At 45.2% G+C, this 19,827-nt stretch overlaps 1 protein-coding gene across 1 annotated transcript; it reads right to left on the bottom strand.

The window, feature by feature from the left end:
* Nucleotides 1–748: 748 nt before the first annotated feature.
* Nucleotides 749–10,972, bottom strand: LOC125759902 (lysosomal Pro-X carboxypeptidase-like). The gene is made up of 6 exons (XM_049419353.1): nt 10,856–10,972; nt 9,416–9,556; nt 4,166–4,347; nt 3,162–3,319; nt 1,885–2,054; nt 749–766 (listed from the first exon to the last, which is right to left on the bottom strand). The coding sequence occupies exons 1-6, from the start codon at nt 10,970–10,972 to the stop codon at nt 749–751; spliced, it is 786 nt and encodes a 261-aa protein (XP_049275310.1).
* Between the last annotated feature and the right edge of the window lie 8,855 nt (nt 10,973–19,827).

Here is a 19,827-nt window from a genome sequence, read left to right as displayed (position 1 = left end):
TAGCTCGTATCAGATCCTGCCGTATGTCCCAGAGGAGACAGAACGGCTGACGCCTAAGCGCTGATAATCTTTACGCTACGCTTAGAGTTGGGGTGTGTCTGTGCCTGCATCTCGAAAGCCGTGTTACACGTGGCTTTCAAGATTTCAAGTCAATCCGCTGCTCCTCGCAAGCGGATTGACTAAGGTCGTCTCCTCGATCGCTTGGCCCGAAACGCTTATGTGTTTAGCGAAAAGCGACAACGACATTTCAGCTTTGAGCAGTCATCGAACGTGCGCAGAGACGATGACGGAAAACATGTGCAAAGATATGACCTGAAAAATGTGCCCCAAAAAATTGAAGGGTGATCCGTGATTACTTTTGATTACTTTTGAGAGGTAAGGGTTATTGCATTCATGGCAATGGTTATGCTCTATAGATATCCTGCTTTATTGCGGGTATAGCAGTAAAAAGCGAGACGAAGCAAACGCCATGACATGAGTAACCGGCAAACGAGTTGCGGGACTACCTTTTTTTTTACTAGTTTTCCCGAGTCTATTCCGCCCTGTTGTGTAACGGGGTACGATTTATGACCGAACTACCCTATTTACTCGCACGCTACCAGCACTAGTTAGTGCTACCAGATGTTGACTAAATGATGGCTTTGACCGTATGGTGGTGCGCTAGCGTTGAGTAATATTGACCTACCGTCCTCTGAACAACATTGCCTTACTTGTTTTTAGCTTGATAGTCTGAAATAATACACAATACTCATTCCACCCAGTCAACCTAAAAAAATAGGTGATCAACCCATTGATTGGATGGAAGTTGAACAATTAAGGCAATGTCGTTTAGCGGACGGCAAGCGTTAGCTGAGATTAATAATTGCGTCAAAGCAAAGACTGTGCGGTCCACAATACCAGCGTTATACTATATACCATAAGTAGCTATTCCAGGACACAGGACCTCTGGTACCGAAATCTTTCAACATAAAGACTTCTGACGGCCAAATAAACCAAGCTCCCTGAGCTATGCCGTTTCCGTTATTTGCCCGAATGATTTATTTTATTAGATTGCACAATCACACCGCATCAATCAGATAGTCAGTTAGGCAATGAATCAATCAATCTGAAAGTAGACCTTTTCTCTTTCCTGCTTCCTGACCGAACAATGCGAAATTCGTTACTGTGTCTCACTACTTCGCTGCCAAGTATTGAGTTGGTGTCTTACGTTGCACTATTAGACAGCGTAGACAACAGTCACACTCATACAATCGAGCTGTAAGCCAAGTTAGTAACGGTCTCTTTCCCTGACCGAAGAGACGCAGCGCATACGACAGTACCGCAGCCAGAATTTTTTATTTATTTATCTTTTTTTTTTTTTGGGGGGGGGGTGTTAACCATGCTTTATGCATATTCGTGCGTGCGTGCATGCAAAATTAAAAAATTTCGAAGGGGGGCTTGACACCCCCAAACCTCCCCGCTCCCCCTGGCTACGCCACTGGGGCACAAGGACTGCTGCAGCTCCAGGCGTGACATTTACAGGATGGACCGGATGTCGCCAAAATTTGTGACAGAATCAATACATCACTATGACGTCACCATGGCGTCATTGTGACGTCCCATATCGTGTCGCATAATGGTGACGTCATCACATGACACCGTCGCTTGGTCAAAGGTGGGCCAACCACGGAGGCAGTGCAGAACCGGATGAGGTGCAGAAAGCTTGCAATGCATCCGATCCTGGAGACAGTGCAAAACCGCGTTAGGTGCAGAAAGCTTTCTGAGGGGGCGGGGGAGGGTCAATACATCGACTGAGAAGAAAAAGAAGATGGCTTTCGCCTTCGAGTCGCCTTACGCGAATGCATGAGGGACCCACCCTGTTCGTGATGCAGTACGGACATTTACCTTGACAGGATGAGCCGGAATGGTTCCACGGGCCGTTACGGCAAACGGGTAGTTTATCATGGCCAGTATTGAGTACGCGTGTCGGATCCAATCGCGAAACTCCGGGTAATTGCTGGGCTCGAGGTTGTGACACGTGCGAAACCTCTCCTGCAGCGTCTTGCAGCCTTCCGCTGAGCCGTGCGTCATGCAACACGAAACAGAGAACGTGGCATTACACGATCAGTATGCGATGGGACAGACGAAATGATTCCACAGTGTGTCGGAACAGAGTGTTGAAGAAACGAAGTTCATGGACCATAACGCTAGTCAAGAATCATGTCGCTTCAGTACGAGAGAGCACGTGTCGTCCTCTGAGTGCATATGTGAGCGAACAAATGGGGGTGCCTTAATATAGCGCTATTTATTTATTTATTTATTTATTTATTTATTTATTTATTTACAACGTGCTGCTAATCGCGATGAGAATTATTGCAGGATAAACGTACAGCCTCCAGTATTTTTAATAATATCGCGCGAGCGTCGACCGCACGCAGTATCAGCGCCTTACAACGGCGATAATCTGCGAGACTAGCGGCAGTACGCGCATGCGCACGAAGCAGCGCTAGCGTCGTCTGCCAGGCTGTTCCTTTCAGGATGAAACACTCCCTTTCTTTGTTAAAGGCGCCCGGAGTGCGCACAATCGCAGATAGAAACGTCACGAACGTTTTGCTTTTTTTTTTCACGTTTGCATTCAACAGCATGCGCTGCTGCCAATACTAGCACTCATCTTTCTTGTGTATTACTTTTTTTTTATTCAAATTTCCCTGCGCATCAACTTTGAGCAGTTTCTTTGACTGCAATCACAGGAAAAAATGAAGAGAACATGAATCGGTAGGTCACGGTTTAAGTTGTGCGCATGGTTTTGTTCACACCGCTTTTGTTTTCCTTTTTTTATCTAAGGAGACTAATACAGTCATTGTGGTAGGGCGTGCATCGTCCTGAAAGGAACAGCGTGGCAGACGACGCTTTCGCTAGCGCTGCTTCGTGCGCCTGCGCGTACTGCTGCGAGTCTCGCAGATTATCGCCGTTGTAAGGCGCTGATACTGCGTGCGGTCGACGCTCGCGCGATATTATTAAAAATGCTGGAGGCTACATATGACTAATACAGGCGGGAATTGTCAACTTAGTAATATGGTATAAAACACTGTATTTATTTGACAGTAAAACGCATTATCGTTACCAAGAACAAAATCTATGAGTTCTGTAGTCTAACAATGACCTAACAGCGAAGGTCTCACGTGTTGATCCCAGTTTGTCGAGCACGGGCCAGGTACGAGACACATCCCTGGGACATCCCCAGGACGACCTCTGGAAAGCTTGCGTTACGCCTCTGTAGAACCGGTCGCATGATCCGAGTCCGGGAAACATCCTGAAGGGGGCACTACTTGCCAGAGCACTGGGAGAAGGCAGTGAAGATGCTCACAACTCTTCCTACACCCTCGCCATCTTCATCTTCGTCAGAATCCGCCAGCTAAACTACTTATTAAACTGCTTGCAGTAGCTAACACAACCCGAAAGTGATTTACAGCCGTATGAGCGCTTACCGGGGTTTGGAGGCACCAAATGTGATTGTGGTTATTCAAACTGTTTACTGATGCGATTGAGCGCAGCTTCTGTTACTCTTATAGATGAATCCTTCATAACAATGACATTACGTCAGGGTATCTAACATGCAGAGAAACCGGTTTTTGGCTTCGTATTATAAATCTTGTTGAGCGTGGCCTTCGTGCCCTGGAGTCGAAAATTATATCTTGTACGTAACATTATAATATCCCCGCAAATGTTAAGAGTAATATTTGTCTATTTACACTCGAGCGCATGCAGTTGTTAATCATATCGTTTGGCTCAGGTGTACGTCCTTCGACAAACTGGCCACATAATCATACGTAAAGGCATTTCTTGTTTGTACATCTTTATTATTGACGACGAGCTTTTTCTACCACGACGAGGGATATGTGCAAGACTTTCCTCAGTTTGCTAGAGAGCCGGAAAATTACGGTTTGATTTCATATCATAAGAGAAAGCGGGTGCAGAAGAGGTCAGGCAAACATCTTGAAGAAGCAGCACTAAACACAGACACAAGTAAGGAAACACGCACAATGTCCTCAATCCACCCATGCATATCCTCAATGTAGTCATCGCAAGGTCGTCGTATGACGACACTACACGCATGCCTCGAGCGATATTACTCAGCCAACCACGTCCCGCTATTTGAGTAGAAAACAATCAAACGGGCACCTACGCGTCGATAATGTACGGGTACTTGACCCGCATCAGCGCGGCTAACATGGCTCCGTAAGAGCCGCCAAATGCGACCACTTGACTGTTCTTGGCTCCTGCGAGGTTGTTCTTGAGCCATGTCAACAGTGCGGCGTAGTCAGCCATGGCTTGCTCGCTGGACAGGTACGCCATGTGCTCCAGATCCTAAAAGATGAACAAATTAATGCAAAAGATGAAAGGAATACAAATGAACCGAGTGGCCAGTTTTCTTTTTTTTTTAGCCGTTTCAGACGCCACCTATGAATAACCGTCCATAAACGCGTCCAATCGTTACGTTATTTCAAGGCACTCGACATTCTCCTGCAACAAAAATAATGTCACAATACGTTAATTTATGTCTGTTATAGTAATTAATCCTAATCAAGTTGTAGTTACATCTCTCTTTATTCTGAAGTCATTATTGTTCTGATTTTGCATAAATAGCATGAAATATGAGGCTACAAATGTAGTGCATACTCGTTTTCCGTTATGTTCATTATGAACAAAGAAATATTATACTTCTGACTTGGCTCGCGGGAAGCGACACCTCCAGCGACTCGACGAACGTGGTAGTGCCTTCAGCAAAGTGATCATATGCAACAGTACACTTCGAAATCAAGTTACAATGAAGACAAATTAATTATGCGGGAGGTTCAATTCATCGAAATCTCAATGCATAATTCTTAGCAGCTGGGCGATGTAAATAGCAAAAACGAGTGGTGTGCACAATTGTGTACACAGCATCTCAACGGGTCAGACACACGGCTAATGCCGGCATTTTGTAGCTATGCGTTATGCAGGATTCTATGCTAATCATATCATCGATCTCTCTTGACCGGCTGATCCCGTTGACAACGTAGGCGGACCACCGCGAGAACGTTTAACGGTCGGAGCTTAACCCTGAACACTCGGCGAAAATGTTGACAACAAACAAACAAAAATGGCTTCGGAGGAGGGTAAGCTTCAATCGATTGTAGCTGCCTTGATACAATGTCCTTCGCTTGAACTGCAGATGGTTTACTCTAGTTTTGGCTCGACCGCTTATGTAGTTGCAGGAAACTGTTTCAGGCAGGGTGTCGGATCGGAACGAAAACCGAAAACGAAAAACGAAAAAAAAAAACGATATTTTCGACCGCAACGAAAACGTAACCGAAACTTTATATATTATTTCGTTCCGGAGTGAAACCGAAATTTTTTCAATCGTTTTTCGGTTCACGAGAAAACTTCCCAATCCGGAGCAACCGAGCTCATGCATTCTGAGCATATCTCAGGGTACAGTGTTAGCGCGTACCTCAGGCAGGAATTCCAAAGCAAAGATATGTTGAAATTGTGCAAAAAACAAGAACAGTGGCAACCAGAGATGTTTATATTAACGCAAGTGGACTTTTGCGTGCCTGTCACGCAAGCCATCACAGAGAGGGCATTGTCGGCGCTGAAGTTTGTCACAGCAAAAGCTGCTATGAGATCACAACAGCTGATTTTGGAGCCATAGTTGTCCGCTGCCGCCGGTGTCCGTGGCCGCTATCGCTGATATAAGAAAAAATTACAGATTTTTTTTATAAGAAGGATTACAGGATTGGAACTGAACTGCCCGGCCGTTCCCAGAGTGCGAATGGGCTACGTTTTTTCATTCCGAGGAATTGAAAGGAATGGAATTGCGGCAAGTTCTAATTCCCCGCAATGGAATTGAAACGGAATGTAGGCGCCCATTCCGCTACGCTGCTTCCTACCCACTGCAAAGTGCTCAATCATAATTCTTCATCGTCGTCAGCCACAGCACAAAGTTCACATAATGCCTTACAAATGTGTAGCATGTACCACGAGACTTCGAAGAATGACGAAATATGGCATAGTGGGCACTTCTCTACTTCAGAAAAATTGGGATGCTTTATGGCGTAGTAGGTACTTTGCATGTGTACTTGTATTATTACCCCAAGAGACTCTCCAACGAGCTCTACCAAGTCCGCTCTTCCAGCTTTTGTTGTGACTGTGCGGCGTGTTCCGCGCAGGCCTGGCGATCTTTTTATCAGAACACCGGTCTCGCACATCAGAGAGTACACTCAATGACGTGCTGCTTCTGAGGTCATGCTCACTCCCTTGACACAAAGCATTGAGCCTACTAAAAAATTCGTATTTTTCTTTTGAGAAAATAAATACTATGACTTTGAAATTAATACTGGTTTGTGCTAGTTGGTAGGAATTCGTGGTACAGTTACTTCCGTTCCTCCGAAGAACGTGTTTTACCCTTGTCCCACTTTCCTAAGAGGAGGGCAGGTAACTACATCACAAATCCAATGTTCTTTGTGATTACCTTAACTTCAAATTTTTGAATAAAAAAAACGTTACGAATCGTTACGGAACATTTTTTTTCGTTCCGGAACAGAAACGGAATGGAACTTTTTGCGGTGGAACGAAACTAAAACCGAAACGAAAAACATTTCGTTCCGACACCCTGGTTTCAGGGACCCTTTAAAAAGTGTATGAAAAACGGGATCAAGGTGACGCTGTAATTCAATGTAATATTTTTTATTATTTTTATTTAACATACCCTCATAGCCAATACGGCATTATATGGGCAGGGGTCTCAAACACGCGGCCCGCGGCTTCGCAACAAATGAAGTTTTGGGACTTTGCTAAATGGTATACTCGCGTTCCTTTCGCGCCTGTTGCGATTAAGAACGCTTTGTTAGGGTAAGCTGAAGAGACGGGTCTGGTCTCAGGCATTTCTCTCGTGAGGTACCCTATACGATCACCATGTGTTGGAACATAACCGCGGTACAAAATATCTATATTTCCGAATCTGCGTCCAGATTTCAGTCATTCTAGAGCTCAGTATTGATATCTTTCTCGAATCCTGACGCCCAATACCCTTCAGAAATGAGCCATATATGAGATATGGGAAAAAAAGGCGTTCTTTTAAGTGGCAACTTTAGGTGAAATGTTGTTCAGTGTCGACTCCCCCCCCCCCTCCCCCCGCTCCAACACTTTCCACTGTGCCGGGCCCTTGTGGGACTGGATTTCATGTCTGCGGCTCGCTAGCTGAGGTGAGTTTGAGACCCCTGATATAGGGAAATGGCTACAACCAAAACGGGTTAATTCAATGCACAGGAGTTAATAAAGCAAACCAAAAATGTATACAAAAACAAATGGCACCTAGACAACAATATTAGATATGGCGTTTCTTAAATGCAGGTTGGACAACGTGACGAGGAAAGTTCTTATAGTTATACAATGTTAGCTATGAGGCTCTTGAATAACTGGTGATCATCGATGGTGATCGTCGAGGTAGGAAGGCGGTTCCACTCATTGGAAGTTCGTGGTACAAATGATTGAAGAAGGAGTTAGATCTGCTTGGTGGAATGCCGACCTTATGATTATGATCTGGTCCCAGTAATACATACGGAGGCGGAGAGACAAGTTTGTTGGGTAGTTGCGGGAAATGATGAGTTATGAAAACTTATCACTGGCGTTAAATTCTTCTTCACGCCGCCATAATTGTGTCCATCGTATCATCCCGCGAGGTACAGCTGTTTCACTTGCCTTAAAGGAATTTTCCCCGTAGGGCAGAGACTCGCCGTAATATCGATGCTCGGCGAACACGAGCAGAGCCTTGAAGTACTTGGCCCATTCCCACATAACACCCTGGAACCAGCAGAATAAAAAGGAAAGATCAAGTTTTGAAGCTACACATCAGAAAAAAAGGTTATCTGTCCAATCTCGCTTTACCCTCCTGAAACTGCTTGTATACGTTATATTTCAAATTGCTACCGATCCGGAGAAATTCACTAGCATATCTACCCTGTGTGAAACGTCACAGTGTGCGAAATTGTTTAACTCAGTGATTTAAATATAATACTGCCGTCAGCTTTTGAGAAAGATTGGCTCTTGGTAATGATCAAAAAGGACAGGAAAGACGACAAGCAAAATTTGCACACAACAGAAGAATCAATAGTCTACCTACTTAGCCTACCGGGAAAACTGACATTCGTTTGACATAGACCATCGTGTCGGCTCACATGACGATATGAAATAAGACTGACAATTGAGTTGTTGGCAAGGATTCATCATTATCAAACGGCGCCGCTTAATAAGAGAACGCATATTCGTGTATTTTCTGTGTTTCACCGTTTCATAGCAGTATGAAGCCATGAAACGTGTTTGTCATTACAAGAAACGGCATAAAAATAAATGATGAAGCGTCAATGCAGTAATCAATTAAATCAATTTGCACACTCTTGGCCCTCCCTAATTTACGGGGAGTTTATGGCATGTGCGTGCATGATCTTTCCCTTGAAGCAACGATGGTGGTTAGATAGGTTAGGCTGTACTGGGTTGGGTTTGGTTTGGTTAGGTATGGTTAAGCTAGGTTAGGTTTGGTTTGGCCTGGTTCAATTTCGTTATGCTTGCTTCGGTTCGGTCGAGTTTTGATCGGTTGAGTTTCTTTGGTGAAGTTTGGTTTCGTTTCGTAACATTTTGGTGAGGTAAAATTGCGATCCGTCTGACTGTAGCACATAGTTATAAAGGAAATTCGTACGGCTTTTTCCGATGGAATACTTTATGGATGAAAGAAATCATGAAGTTATGGGTTTCCGCTGTAGCTTCGTGTTTTAGTGGTGTGGACGAATTCTTTTTCTTCTTTCGAGAACTTCCACCTTGTGAAATTTCCGGAGCCTTCCACTACTGCGTCTCTCATAATCATATCGTGGTTTTGGTACGTTAAACCCCAGATATTATTACTGAAACCCATTCATTCAGTCACGTGTGGCACATACCCGTATACCACGGCCCATGGAATGCGGGTTTGAGCCGCAGCTAGGTGTTTTATAGTTTGTATCAACCCAGGAACGATGTTGACATACTTTCAAAAATCTTTACGTGATCCCGTTATGGAGCTTCTCCCCTCAAATTCCCTCAATTGTTGCTTCCTGAAATATGTAATTTTCTTAACATATGCGCTTTTCTCAAATAGTCAAGGCCCTCACCAAGTGATTCTCCCCCTCCCCCCCGCGTCGGAAAAAAAATTCCTTGCTACAGACCTCCCCACGATATGCCCATAACTACTCAAAATGCAGAAAGAAGTCGGTCCAACTCTCAACATTTTACTCAAAGCAATAAAAAAAAACTTGGTAAATGCTACTAAACGCCTACCGCTTTGCATGACATCGACTCCCAGAATGAGTGGGATCTACCGAATTTTTTCTTCGTCATTTTTTTCAGTCTCGTCAAAACGTACCGTGCTGTACACGAAGGGTTCGATCCTCATTTCGTTTCCGGGGTAGAAGAAGATCGTTCCTTTGTCTCTGTTCCAGTATTTGTCCGCCACGATATACCTCATCTGGAAGGTGTCGTTGTTGCGGTACGTGAAATGGTCAACCTGTAACAACAAACCGCGAACCACGTCGCACACGGAATGCATGTATTTTAAACACTCGCGCACTCACATGCGAATAATGCCAGCGCAGCGCATGTCTGCACCGGATAAATATAAATCAAAATGTTTAGAATGTTTCGACAGCCCACTTTAAACAATGTGCCTTTACTGCCGAAGTCCGACGCCCCCACCAGCCAACCACTATGACACAGGCGCTTGCTTCATCAGGCTTTTAGGAATGTGTACTTCTCACCTGCGCAGGCTACGCTGACAGGTGACGAGTAAGGCTAAGACTACGTATGATTGCATTAAACGCGGATGCGGGAGTCGGAGAATCTGGAATCAAATGCAGTAACGTTTTGGTTCGTAACAACGTCTTCCGAGTGAAGAACGATTTGTGAGGCGGTCTTCGCTAATACGTTCGCCGCATCTGTTGGACAGTTTTGCAGCGGATCCGTTCGGCTTTTCATGATGTCGTGTGGCCACACCAGAGAACTCTCATTATCATGAACCGGCACGCGCTCTTTTCGTCCTCTTCGTCTTCATCGTCGCTACCAGAACACGTGCGCCGATTTGTCCGGCGTGGGACGCGATAACTGTGATGGGCAAGCGAACAAGTACAGAGAGAGAGAGAAATAGAAAGAAAGAAAAGGAGAAAAAGAGAGAGGAAGCATAGCCATGCATAGTATAGTATAGTATAGTATAGTATAGTATAGTATAGTATAGTATAGTATAGTATAGTATAGTATAGTATAGCAAGGGGTGGGAAAGGGAAGTGAGGGTGAGGAGGAAGGAAAAGAAGAGGGCAACGCCACCAGCTCTGTTGCTTTTTCAGTCTTCGTACCACTAGTGCCTAGTTGAAAAAATTTATAACTGCGCTAAGGACGAGACACCAGAAACGAAGTGGACAGGACGATCGCAGACTAACAACTGGCTTATTGAAACATGCACCACCCTTATGAAACAAACTAAGCGAGTGCGCAATGACATTCATGACCTCGTGACAGGTTTCGCCACCCCCAAGACCCTTATCTACTACAAAGGAAATCACGCTGTTTTCTGGAAAGATACACGGATGTGTCGCTGATGCACTGGCCTAGCTGTCCCCATTTTTTTTTTATTCATACAAACTTTACTGCCGCAATAGCGTTTTGTGAATAGGGACCCTGGTTTATAGGCGAACGTCTGTTCGTTAATGGTGATATCGGTGTAATGAGGAAAGTTTCGTGGCTAGCTCGTTTCTCCCAAGTTTTGCATGATGCTTGATAAGTTGGCCCTCGGCTCTCGCATATCAGGACATACCTTCGTGGTGAAGTTGTGAATCTTGAAGGTAAGATTTCTCAGCTGGGCAGCCGCTTCGAGTGGAGCCAGAGTGAAGAACAATAACACCACCGACGCGGCCACGCGCAGGCTAGACATGTTTCTGAAATCTGAAAAAAAAAAGGATTGTTTATTTTTATTTACTACTTTTATAATTTTTGACATCACATAGAATGACCCACGGGTAAGGAGCAAAGGAGGTTCGTGACCTCGTGACTGAGTCCTGCGCAGGATCCGTATAGTATAGCAAATATCAACTTTAATGTACGCGAAACAATATCATTCCGTGTATAAAATACCGGACATCCACATGCCAGCAAATCCATCCACATAAAGAAGCAAGATTTCATTCAGACCCGCCGCGGTGGTGTAGTGGTTATGGTGCTTGACTGCTGACCCGAATGTCGCGAGATCGAATCCCGACCGCGGCGGTCACATTTCCGATGGAGGCGAAAACGCTTGAGGCCCGTGTACTAGGATTTAAGTGCACGTCAAAGAACCCCAGGTGGTCGAAATCAGAGCCCTCCACTACGGCATCCTACATAATCATGAGGGATGCCGAACTGTCGTGCCGAACTGTCATGCTTCTGGGATGTTAAACGCCAAAAATTATTATTATTAATATTTCATTCATCAGAGACTTCGTTCTCTAGATTTCAATTGCTTCATTAACTATAGAAGTGGCAAAGACGGAAACAAACAGCGCTAGATATTAGACGGTGATAAAACGGCAGAGATGGCGCTGAACTGACAGCCACTGGTTTATTGCTGGGAAATTCAATAATACAGAAGGCTTGAGCAGAACACCAAAAAAAAAAAGAAAAACAGTATCCGTGCAGGAATGAACAAACTTAAGCGTAGTACTATATAATTTTTTTTTTCAGAACAATACCAGGAGTCAAGTCCCGACATATCTGTAGCCTGTTTAGTAGGTTCAAAACAAAAAAGCGTCACCAATATCTTATGAGCAATCTTCTAGCTATTGGAGATTTCAACGTGAATCATTATCGTGCTTTTTTTATAATTACTTGCGTATATAGCTTAAAAGGGATGGCCTGTTTTCGAATGTGCTTTTCTGGGCTCAATTTTTTAAGGGCCTAAAGTATTCAATGAAGTAAAGTAAAATAGACAGCTCCTCATTTCCACACGTTGTGCAAAACATTTTTTTTTTTTTTGAGAAAGTTGCCGTTACGTTCGCCTGAAATGCTAGTCAAATTTCTATTTCCGTTTGCTGAATTTTGTCGGAAGCACCGAACTGGTAATCTAACTAAATTAGTTTGGCGTTTGTGGCGTTTATAGAAAAAAAAATGACATGTACCATATTTTCTCGCATATAATTCACACACACAAAAAAAAAACGGGAAATGTGCTTAAAAAGTGCGGGTGCGTGTTATATGCAGGAATTATATGCACAGTTTTCATTTTCTTTTTGTAGAGTTATAGTTAGGGGTGCTGGTTATATGCAGGGGTGGGTTATATGCGAGAAAATACGGCATATATTGAGTGCCCTTGATCAATACCACGCACCCTACATTGTTGTTTTCATTCATGCAACGCCGGCCTGGAAATAGAAAATGACACATAAAGCTCCCATTTGTCTTACCTTTGATTTAGTCGTTTGAAGAGTGAAAATTTTCTGCTACTTTCTGGCTCACTTTGCGAGTTCGACCCTGCACGATATGAAGCGAATATTTAGGCTATCGCGTTCGTGTCTTGAGGATTTGATTTTTAAAGATCACCAACATGCTCCTAGATACTACAAACTCTTAGAGAGCGAGGGAGAGGAAAGAGGAGAAGGTTAACCAGGAAGAGCTCCGGTTGGCTACCCTGTACTTGGGAAGGGGAGAGGGCGTGCGAAAGAATGAAAGAGGAGAAGAGAGTCTGTAACGACGCTATAGTGTCATGACAATAGCACAGTAGCACTGGCTAAAAACATTGTCGGAGACCAGTCATAACTTGTCGTTCGGTCCGGTTTATCGAAGGTACCGCAGCAACGCACTCATAGCCGCTCGCACTGTAGACCGGCTCGGCCAGTGCCCTAGGATTTTGTCCTCTGTGAGAGGGCGGTTGTCTAGCTGACGCAGTGTGGCTGAGAGGGCTGCTCTTTGGGCAACGAAACGGGTGCACACGCATTATTGAACGATTCTGACAAGTACACGTCCTCACAATGCTTCATATATAAATTACAGCAGTTTTTGGTCGGCTTTCCGTGGGCGAGTGCAAAGACATATTTTGTTCCTTAACTTGTCTAAAGACGGGGGCAAATACAAAAAAAAAACATGGTTGATCCCTCCGTCATAGGAATCGGAATAACACGAAAGTAAAGCGTGCCCTTACAGAAGTAACTGAATGCTTCCTGTACATTGCTATAAGAGAGTTTGCACAATGTATATTGATGTCTGGCAGCTAATGGCACCGTTTAATGCGTATGCACACAATTTGATGATTGGTGGTACATCTCCATCCCGACGACTAACGTCCATGTTAAATGATTAAACAAACCCTTGTGGTAGCTGTAGTAAACGGTGAAAGCGTAATCAGAGAACGAGGTGGGATAGCCAGAAGAGCGTCGCATATTGGTCGCAGAACTTGGTCACCATCCCGCGGCATGTTAAAATGTGATTGAATACCACGGCCGGACTAGAGGGAAACGCAAAGCGCGTCGTGCCGCCTCGGAGCCCGGCCGCGATTTTTCTCGGGGCGAGCTCGTGAGCGTGGAACGCGATGTTACAGCTAGGTGAGGCAGGCGCGCGTCGCAGAGCTATTCTTGGTTTGTATTAGCGTGATGCTATGAGCAAGGCCGACGCTTTTACTACGCTTGGGCAAAGGTCGCCACCTCGCGGTGTGTCAAGACATTGACAAAATTCAACTTCTATTGAAAACGCGCCGAACGGGACGGGCGCGTAGCGCGTTGCAGGTGCTAGTCGCGGAGGCCGCAGCAATGACGAATTACTTTACCTTACCAATCTCAGAGGTCACCACCACCCAGCTGACCGGGAGAGTGGTAGATATAAAAGGTGCGTTTGTAAAGCCTCCAGAGTCTGTGACTGTGGCGCAGTGGATAGCGTACCCGGCATATGTTGTTGTGGACCGAGTGGTCGTGGGTTCGATGCCCGTTGACGGTACCTTTTTTCTTTGCCATCTGATTGTGTATATCTTTTCAACGTCATTTCCGTGATGGAAATAGGTCACTGAAGTCTTGGTGGACCCTGGCATAAAACACTTTCGTGTTAAAAAAGGCGAATAGACTAGTACTGTGCGAGGTCGTAAAGCCATATACGATTAACGTGCATGTGGAGAGCTGGAGATTCATTCGTGGCATATCGGCCCCAAGTGTTCTTTCACTCCGCGCTAATCGCAGTCTGGTCAACATAGCATTTGCCTCCGCTTCTCTAATTAAATGACGTAATTATAAATCAGTGATGTGGATAATCTCATGTTGTCCGGCGAATTGTGCGCCACTTAAATAATTCAAGACTAAGGGCAGCAGATAAGGTGATAAGGTAGCGTCTGGCACGGGTTGCCTGTTTCCGCAGAATCTTTCAAGATGTCTCAGGTGTTACAAGTTACGGAATATGGTAGCGCCACGCTACATTTCATTAGCTAGCCACAAACCCTTTGGGTCATTACCGGACGACAACTTTCGAAGATACCTTAAATTTTGCAAGTTTTCAAGCAGCTACACAGGAGAAAGCGTGCCTATCACTGTACTGGGAGGTCAAACTTAGCTGGTGCGCTCTAGGGCTCTGCTCTACACAGTGGAAGAGGGCAAAGAAGTGGAAGTATCAGTGAAGAATGCATGAAAGTGGCAGCATCTCCGAAAATGGTCGTCAGAGAACATGATTTGATCTATAGGATAAAATCCTACCAGGGTAAATTAAATAAGAACGATAACTTATTCCCACGTGCAACTCTGGTTTTTTGTTAGCATTGAGCTGCTTTTGGTAGACTAGACTTGATTAACTGCTACGGTGTTTCGCTAAGATCGCTTACCGGGCCACGTCGTCCAGCGGGCACGATGCAGCCGCCACTTCTTCTTCTTCTTCTGATGACGATGATGATGATAACCTCTTACTAGTCGCGCTTGCCCACAAAGGGGGATGGGCCATGAACCGGGCGGCAGGATCTTTGAGGTAAATACGTATTAGGCTAAAGATAAACGTTGTAACTTTAGACTAAAAGAGAGAGAAAAAAAAACATAGCTAATATTTGAAAATTCTTCAGAGCACACAGTCAGATTATCCGGTGTGATGTTTGACGGATGTAACAACGGTTGGAATTAGTATTGAAAATAAGCCAATATAAACTAGCATGGTAATCTTTTTGTTTCCTGTATGTAATTAAACACTGCAGAGTGGACCTCCTCGTGACTATAACCTAATGTAATGCCACCAAATGATAAAATTTCCGGAACATTGATTTGTAATCCTAACTTTTGAAGGGGAGCGACGAGGCATCTTTTTCTCTGATTAGAATACCGGTGACAGAATAAAAAGAAATTATCTATTGTCTCTATTTCACCGCAAAACTGGCATAACGGAGACGCGCTGAGTCCAGCTTTGTGTAAGTAATAATTCAACTTCGGAATTCTGCAGCGTAGTCTGGTGAAAGTAACTTCTACTTGCCCTGATACACACCACTGCTTATTCCAGCAAAATCTTAGATGTGTGAAGTCGCTGAATTGATCCCATGAAAATTTGCCTATTTCATTAAGCAGACACGCATTTCGAAATCTTACTGCTGTCGCGTAAGCAGTATCGGATATAATCGGTGTAATGGGTTCCCTTAAAGATATTGTGGTTAATGTGTCCGCCATCTCATTTAAATATATTCCGCAGTGGCCTGGAACCCATAACAGCTGAAGTTTTCGCAAGTTTACCGGTAATAAATGATGAAACATATTAATGAGCGGTAAGTTTGTCGCCGAAGAGAGCGACGAACATACTGAAAGAGCATCTGTAATTATAACTGCTTCTGATTCGCTTGAAGGAAGCTTTCGTAGAGCCAGAACAATAGCAAATAATTCTGCAATGAATTGTTTTTTATCACTGGCTTATACCAACTACGGGTGGTTGGCCAAGCGCCAGGCGTTTTAGATGCGAAGCAGCTTATGAACGAGGCCTGTCCCCCCGGCGTGACCAGTGCCCCGCGTGCCACTAGATGTATGGAAGAAAGAAGAGAACGAAGTTTTCGCATGAGCGGAGAGCTCGCGCATGGTTGGTTGGTTGGTTGAAAAAACTTTATTTGGGTCCTGCAAGGCGCGCGTCAGCGCGCAGCGGGCGACTCCCACGTCGGGACCGTCAGACCAAGCCTGCCGGCCGCTCCGCGGGCCTGCTGGACGGCCCAGAGCTCGTCAGCCAGGAGGGAGCTGCGGAGGGCCGCCTCCCACCTGGCCGAAGCAGTATCGGGGTTAGTGTGCGTTGCCTTGCACTCCCAGAGCATATGCGCTAGCGTGGCTACGTCTCCGCATGCGGGGCAAGCGTCACTGGGGAATACCTCGGGTGTGCAGAAAGAAATGTTTGCCTGACTTATGGACATGCGATAGAGCGCTCGCTCCACTGCGGCGCATGCTCTAGTATAAATCATGCAAGGTACCCACTACGTCATAAATCATGCAAGGTACTATAAATCATCGTCATTCATGCAAGGTACCCACTACGCCATAAATCATTGTCATTCATGCAAGTTACTCACTCCGCCATAATTCATGCAAGGTACCCACTTCGCCATAAATCATCATTCATGCAAGGTTCCCACTACGCCATAAATCATGCAAGATACCCACTTCGCCATAAATCATCGTCATTCATGCAAGGTTCCCACTACGCCATAAATCATGCAAGGTACCCACTTCGCCATAAATCATCGTCATTCATGCAAGGTACCCACTACGCCATAAATCATGCAAGGTACCCACTCCATAAATCATCTTCATTCATGCAAGGTACCCACTAGGCCATAAATATAGGGCTCCGTGTAATTTTAGACAATTCGAATTTATCCGATAAACTCCTATTTCAAGAGCCAATATGGCCTGGTTCCCTTCTTTATCGAAAGGGCAAGTTCTAAGCCCTCACTGATACATCTCCTGGTATGACCGATTTAAAGTTTACCGCGCGTAGCTGTATTAAGGGCGAGACAGACGGTACGATTTTCCATGCGATGCGACGTCTGACACGGTGGTGGGGGGGGGGGGGGGGGGGGAGGAAGTGGTGGCTGTCCGATGCTATGAAAGGTAACCATTCCGGTTTCCCCACCGCCGTGTCGGACGTCGCATCGCATGGAAAATCGTACCGTCTGTCTCGGCCTTTAGGCGACGTAGCAGCATTGTGCTCCGACTCAGCTTCTTACATGCAGAAGCTTCACAAGGACTTGCAACTCTCCAACCCCGAATTCAAGGCGCTCCAATTCAAAGATTCGTGCCACCTACTCAACAACGCTCTGGAGAATGGAATCGGGACAAGCTCGTTTAACGTAGTTCACGATTTTGTTGTGCACTTTCGTACCCTGTTGAAGTCGTCGCGGGAGCTGCGCCGTAAGTTTGGTCTGGTGTGCTGGGCCATGGGTATGTCCATCAAGTCGCTGAAAACCGTATGTCCGTCGAGGTCGTTCTCTTTTTACGAAGCTCTAGAAGATATTTTGGACTACTGGCGCGCCATTTTGTCTTTCTTGAGAAGCGACGAAGCCAAGGGAACGAACTGTGAGAAGCTCAAGAGTCATTTCATCGCCTGAAGCTGTGCACGACTTGCTCGTTAAGATGAGGTTTCTGAAGACCAATTCGTGTGCCGTGCTCTCAATCATTAAGGAACTTGAGGCAGAGAGTACCCTGGCACACCAAGTTTATCCCATACTGGGGGTTCGTTTGCACGCACTCATCAGTCAATGGCGTGATCCAACCGAGGTCTTCGCATCAGATGTCACAAATCTGTTGGAGCTCCTTGACGAGGCTGACCGCTGAACGACTGTCGCAGACTTTCACGGATACTATGCTGCTTTTGCCGAAAAGTAGAGACAGACATCTAAGAGGAACCTGCGCGATCATCTCCAGTACACAAAAAGAATCGTTTTGGTACTGTGTTCAAATTGTTAATCCAAATGTGAAACATGAGCTGCCCTGCGCGTTCGAAACCTATGCGCCTATTTTTCAATTAGTGCTTCTTGAAACTGACGACATGAGCCAGCTCCTGAGTGATTTTGCGAACTATCAGTGCTATGAAATATGTAACATTGTTGAACCCCTGTCGTTTTGGAGACTTCACAATGTCCAGTGGCCAGTGCTTTCTCGCGGCGCGCTGCGTCTTCTGGCGCTTCCTGTTTCTAGCGCTAACGTTGAAAGGGCATTTTCAAGGCTGAGAATCGTCAATCAAAAGGAGCGCGCTTCGTTCACTGACAGCAGCCTCGCAAGGTATGCTTGCGTGTTTTACAATAAGCTTTAAGCATAAGGTTGTTATACGCACAAATACATTTGTTATGCGTTCAAATATTTCGATTGTGCGTATGTGTTTGTGCATTCAAACCTTCTAGAAAAAAATGTGCTTCGTGTGTTTCCGTGTCATAGTATTCAAATATGAATTGATCTAAGATTTCGGGTTTTTGAGAATAATGCAAAACTCCGAATTTCGGAGAATTGCGGATTTAAGAGAAAAAAACACCGATAAACGCCGAATTTCCGCCAAAAATATAAACTCCGATAAACACCCGCCGATTTTCAAGGAAAATAAACATCGAAAACACGGAGTCCTAGCCCTAAATCATGCAAAGTACCCTTAGATGCGAAGCAGCTTATGAACGAGGCCTATCTCCCCGGCGTCGCGTCGACGTAGCCAGTGCCCCAGCCAATCCGGAGCGGCGGGCTTGCGAAGCCGAAGCGAAACGGACGCGTTGACATCGCATTCTCAAACTTCAAGCTGCAACCTTTGCAGCAATAGCCATTAACTTTATACTTTACGGATCACAAGGCCGTTATACTCAAGGAAAAGCGTTCCCCTGAGCTTAAAGTCATATAGGACGGGCAACAACATTAGGGGAACCTCGAATAGAAGGACCATGAATAGTGATGAAGAAAATAAAACATTTACAGAAATCTAAGTCGACTCATGGCTGCTTCGCATACTACTCAGGGTTCCCTTTACGGGGAGATGGCGGGATTTTTTTACAATTGTAATAAGTTAGTGACTCAATTATTTCGCACACCTGTTGCTTTGTCAGTATGTTTACGTGGGCGTACGTGATCATATTTATTTATTTTACTCTTTTCTTGATGTCCATTTGTATCACGTGCTTCCTGTTTCAGTCAGCGAGGCATGCGACCTCGTTTCCTGTTTCAAGGAGGAGGAGGAGTAAACGTTTATTGAAACCAGCAGTTTGGTTGGCTGAGCCTCCCACGTGGGGACGTCGAGGTCCTGCCTCTTCGCCGCCTCGCGGGCTTGCTGGGTAGCCCAAAGTTTCAAAACGGAAAACGAAATCTGGACTTTCCAAACCACGAAATGATTATGAGGTACGCCACGGGACACACCGGTGTAATTTTTTACTACCGAAGGTTCTTTAACCCGCACAGCACTCTGAGTACATCGTAAGAGTACACTTTAGCTGAGTGTACACAGTTACCGTAGCCAGATTTTTATGGGTTGTTTTTTTTATGGGGGGGGGGGGGGGGGGGGGGGGGGGTTCAGTGATGTTGCATAGAGGAGCGCGGATTTGGTTAGGAAGGAAGAACACACGATAGAAAAGACGCTCACTTGCAACTGAGTTTATTCGAAAAAAACTTCACACCAAGAAGGCTTATGCGCAAGCGTGTTCACAACGGACACTGTCACAAAAAATTGCCATATCACTGGGAAATCCGCGAACATCTAAGATAGCTCGAAGGGCGGTACATACAATCAGTTTAAACATTTAACTGTTGTGAAGGAAGCCCGTTTCCTTCATCGTAAAATGCACCGAAAGCGCACTGA

Source organism: Rhipicephalus sanguineus, chromosome 9 (assembly GCF_013339695.2).
Source record: "Rhipicephalus sanguineus isolate Rsan-2018 chromosome 9, BIME_Rsan_1.4, whole genome shotgun sequence".
NCBI classification, from domain to species: Eukaryota; Metazoa; Arthropoda; class Arachnida; order Ixodida; family Ixodidae; genus Rhipicephalus; species Rhipicephalus sanguineus.
Note: the sequence above shows the minus strand (reverse complement) of the source record. Positions and strands in the feature narration are given on the sequence as shown.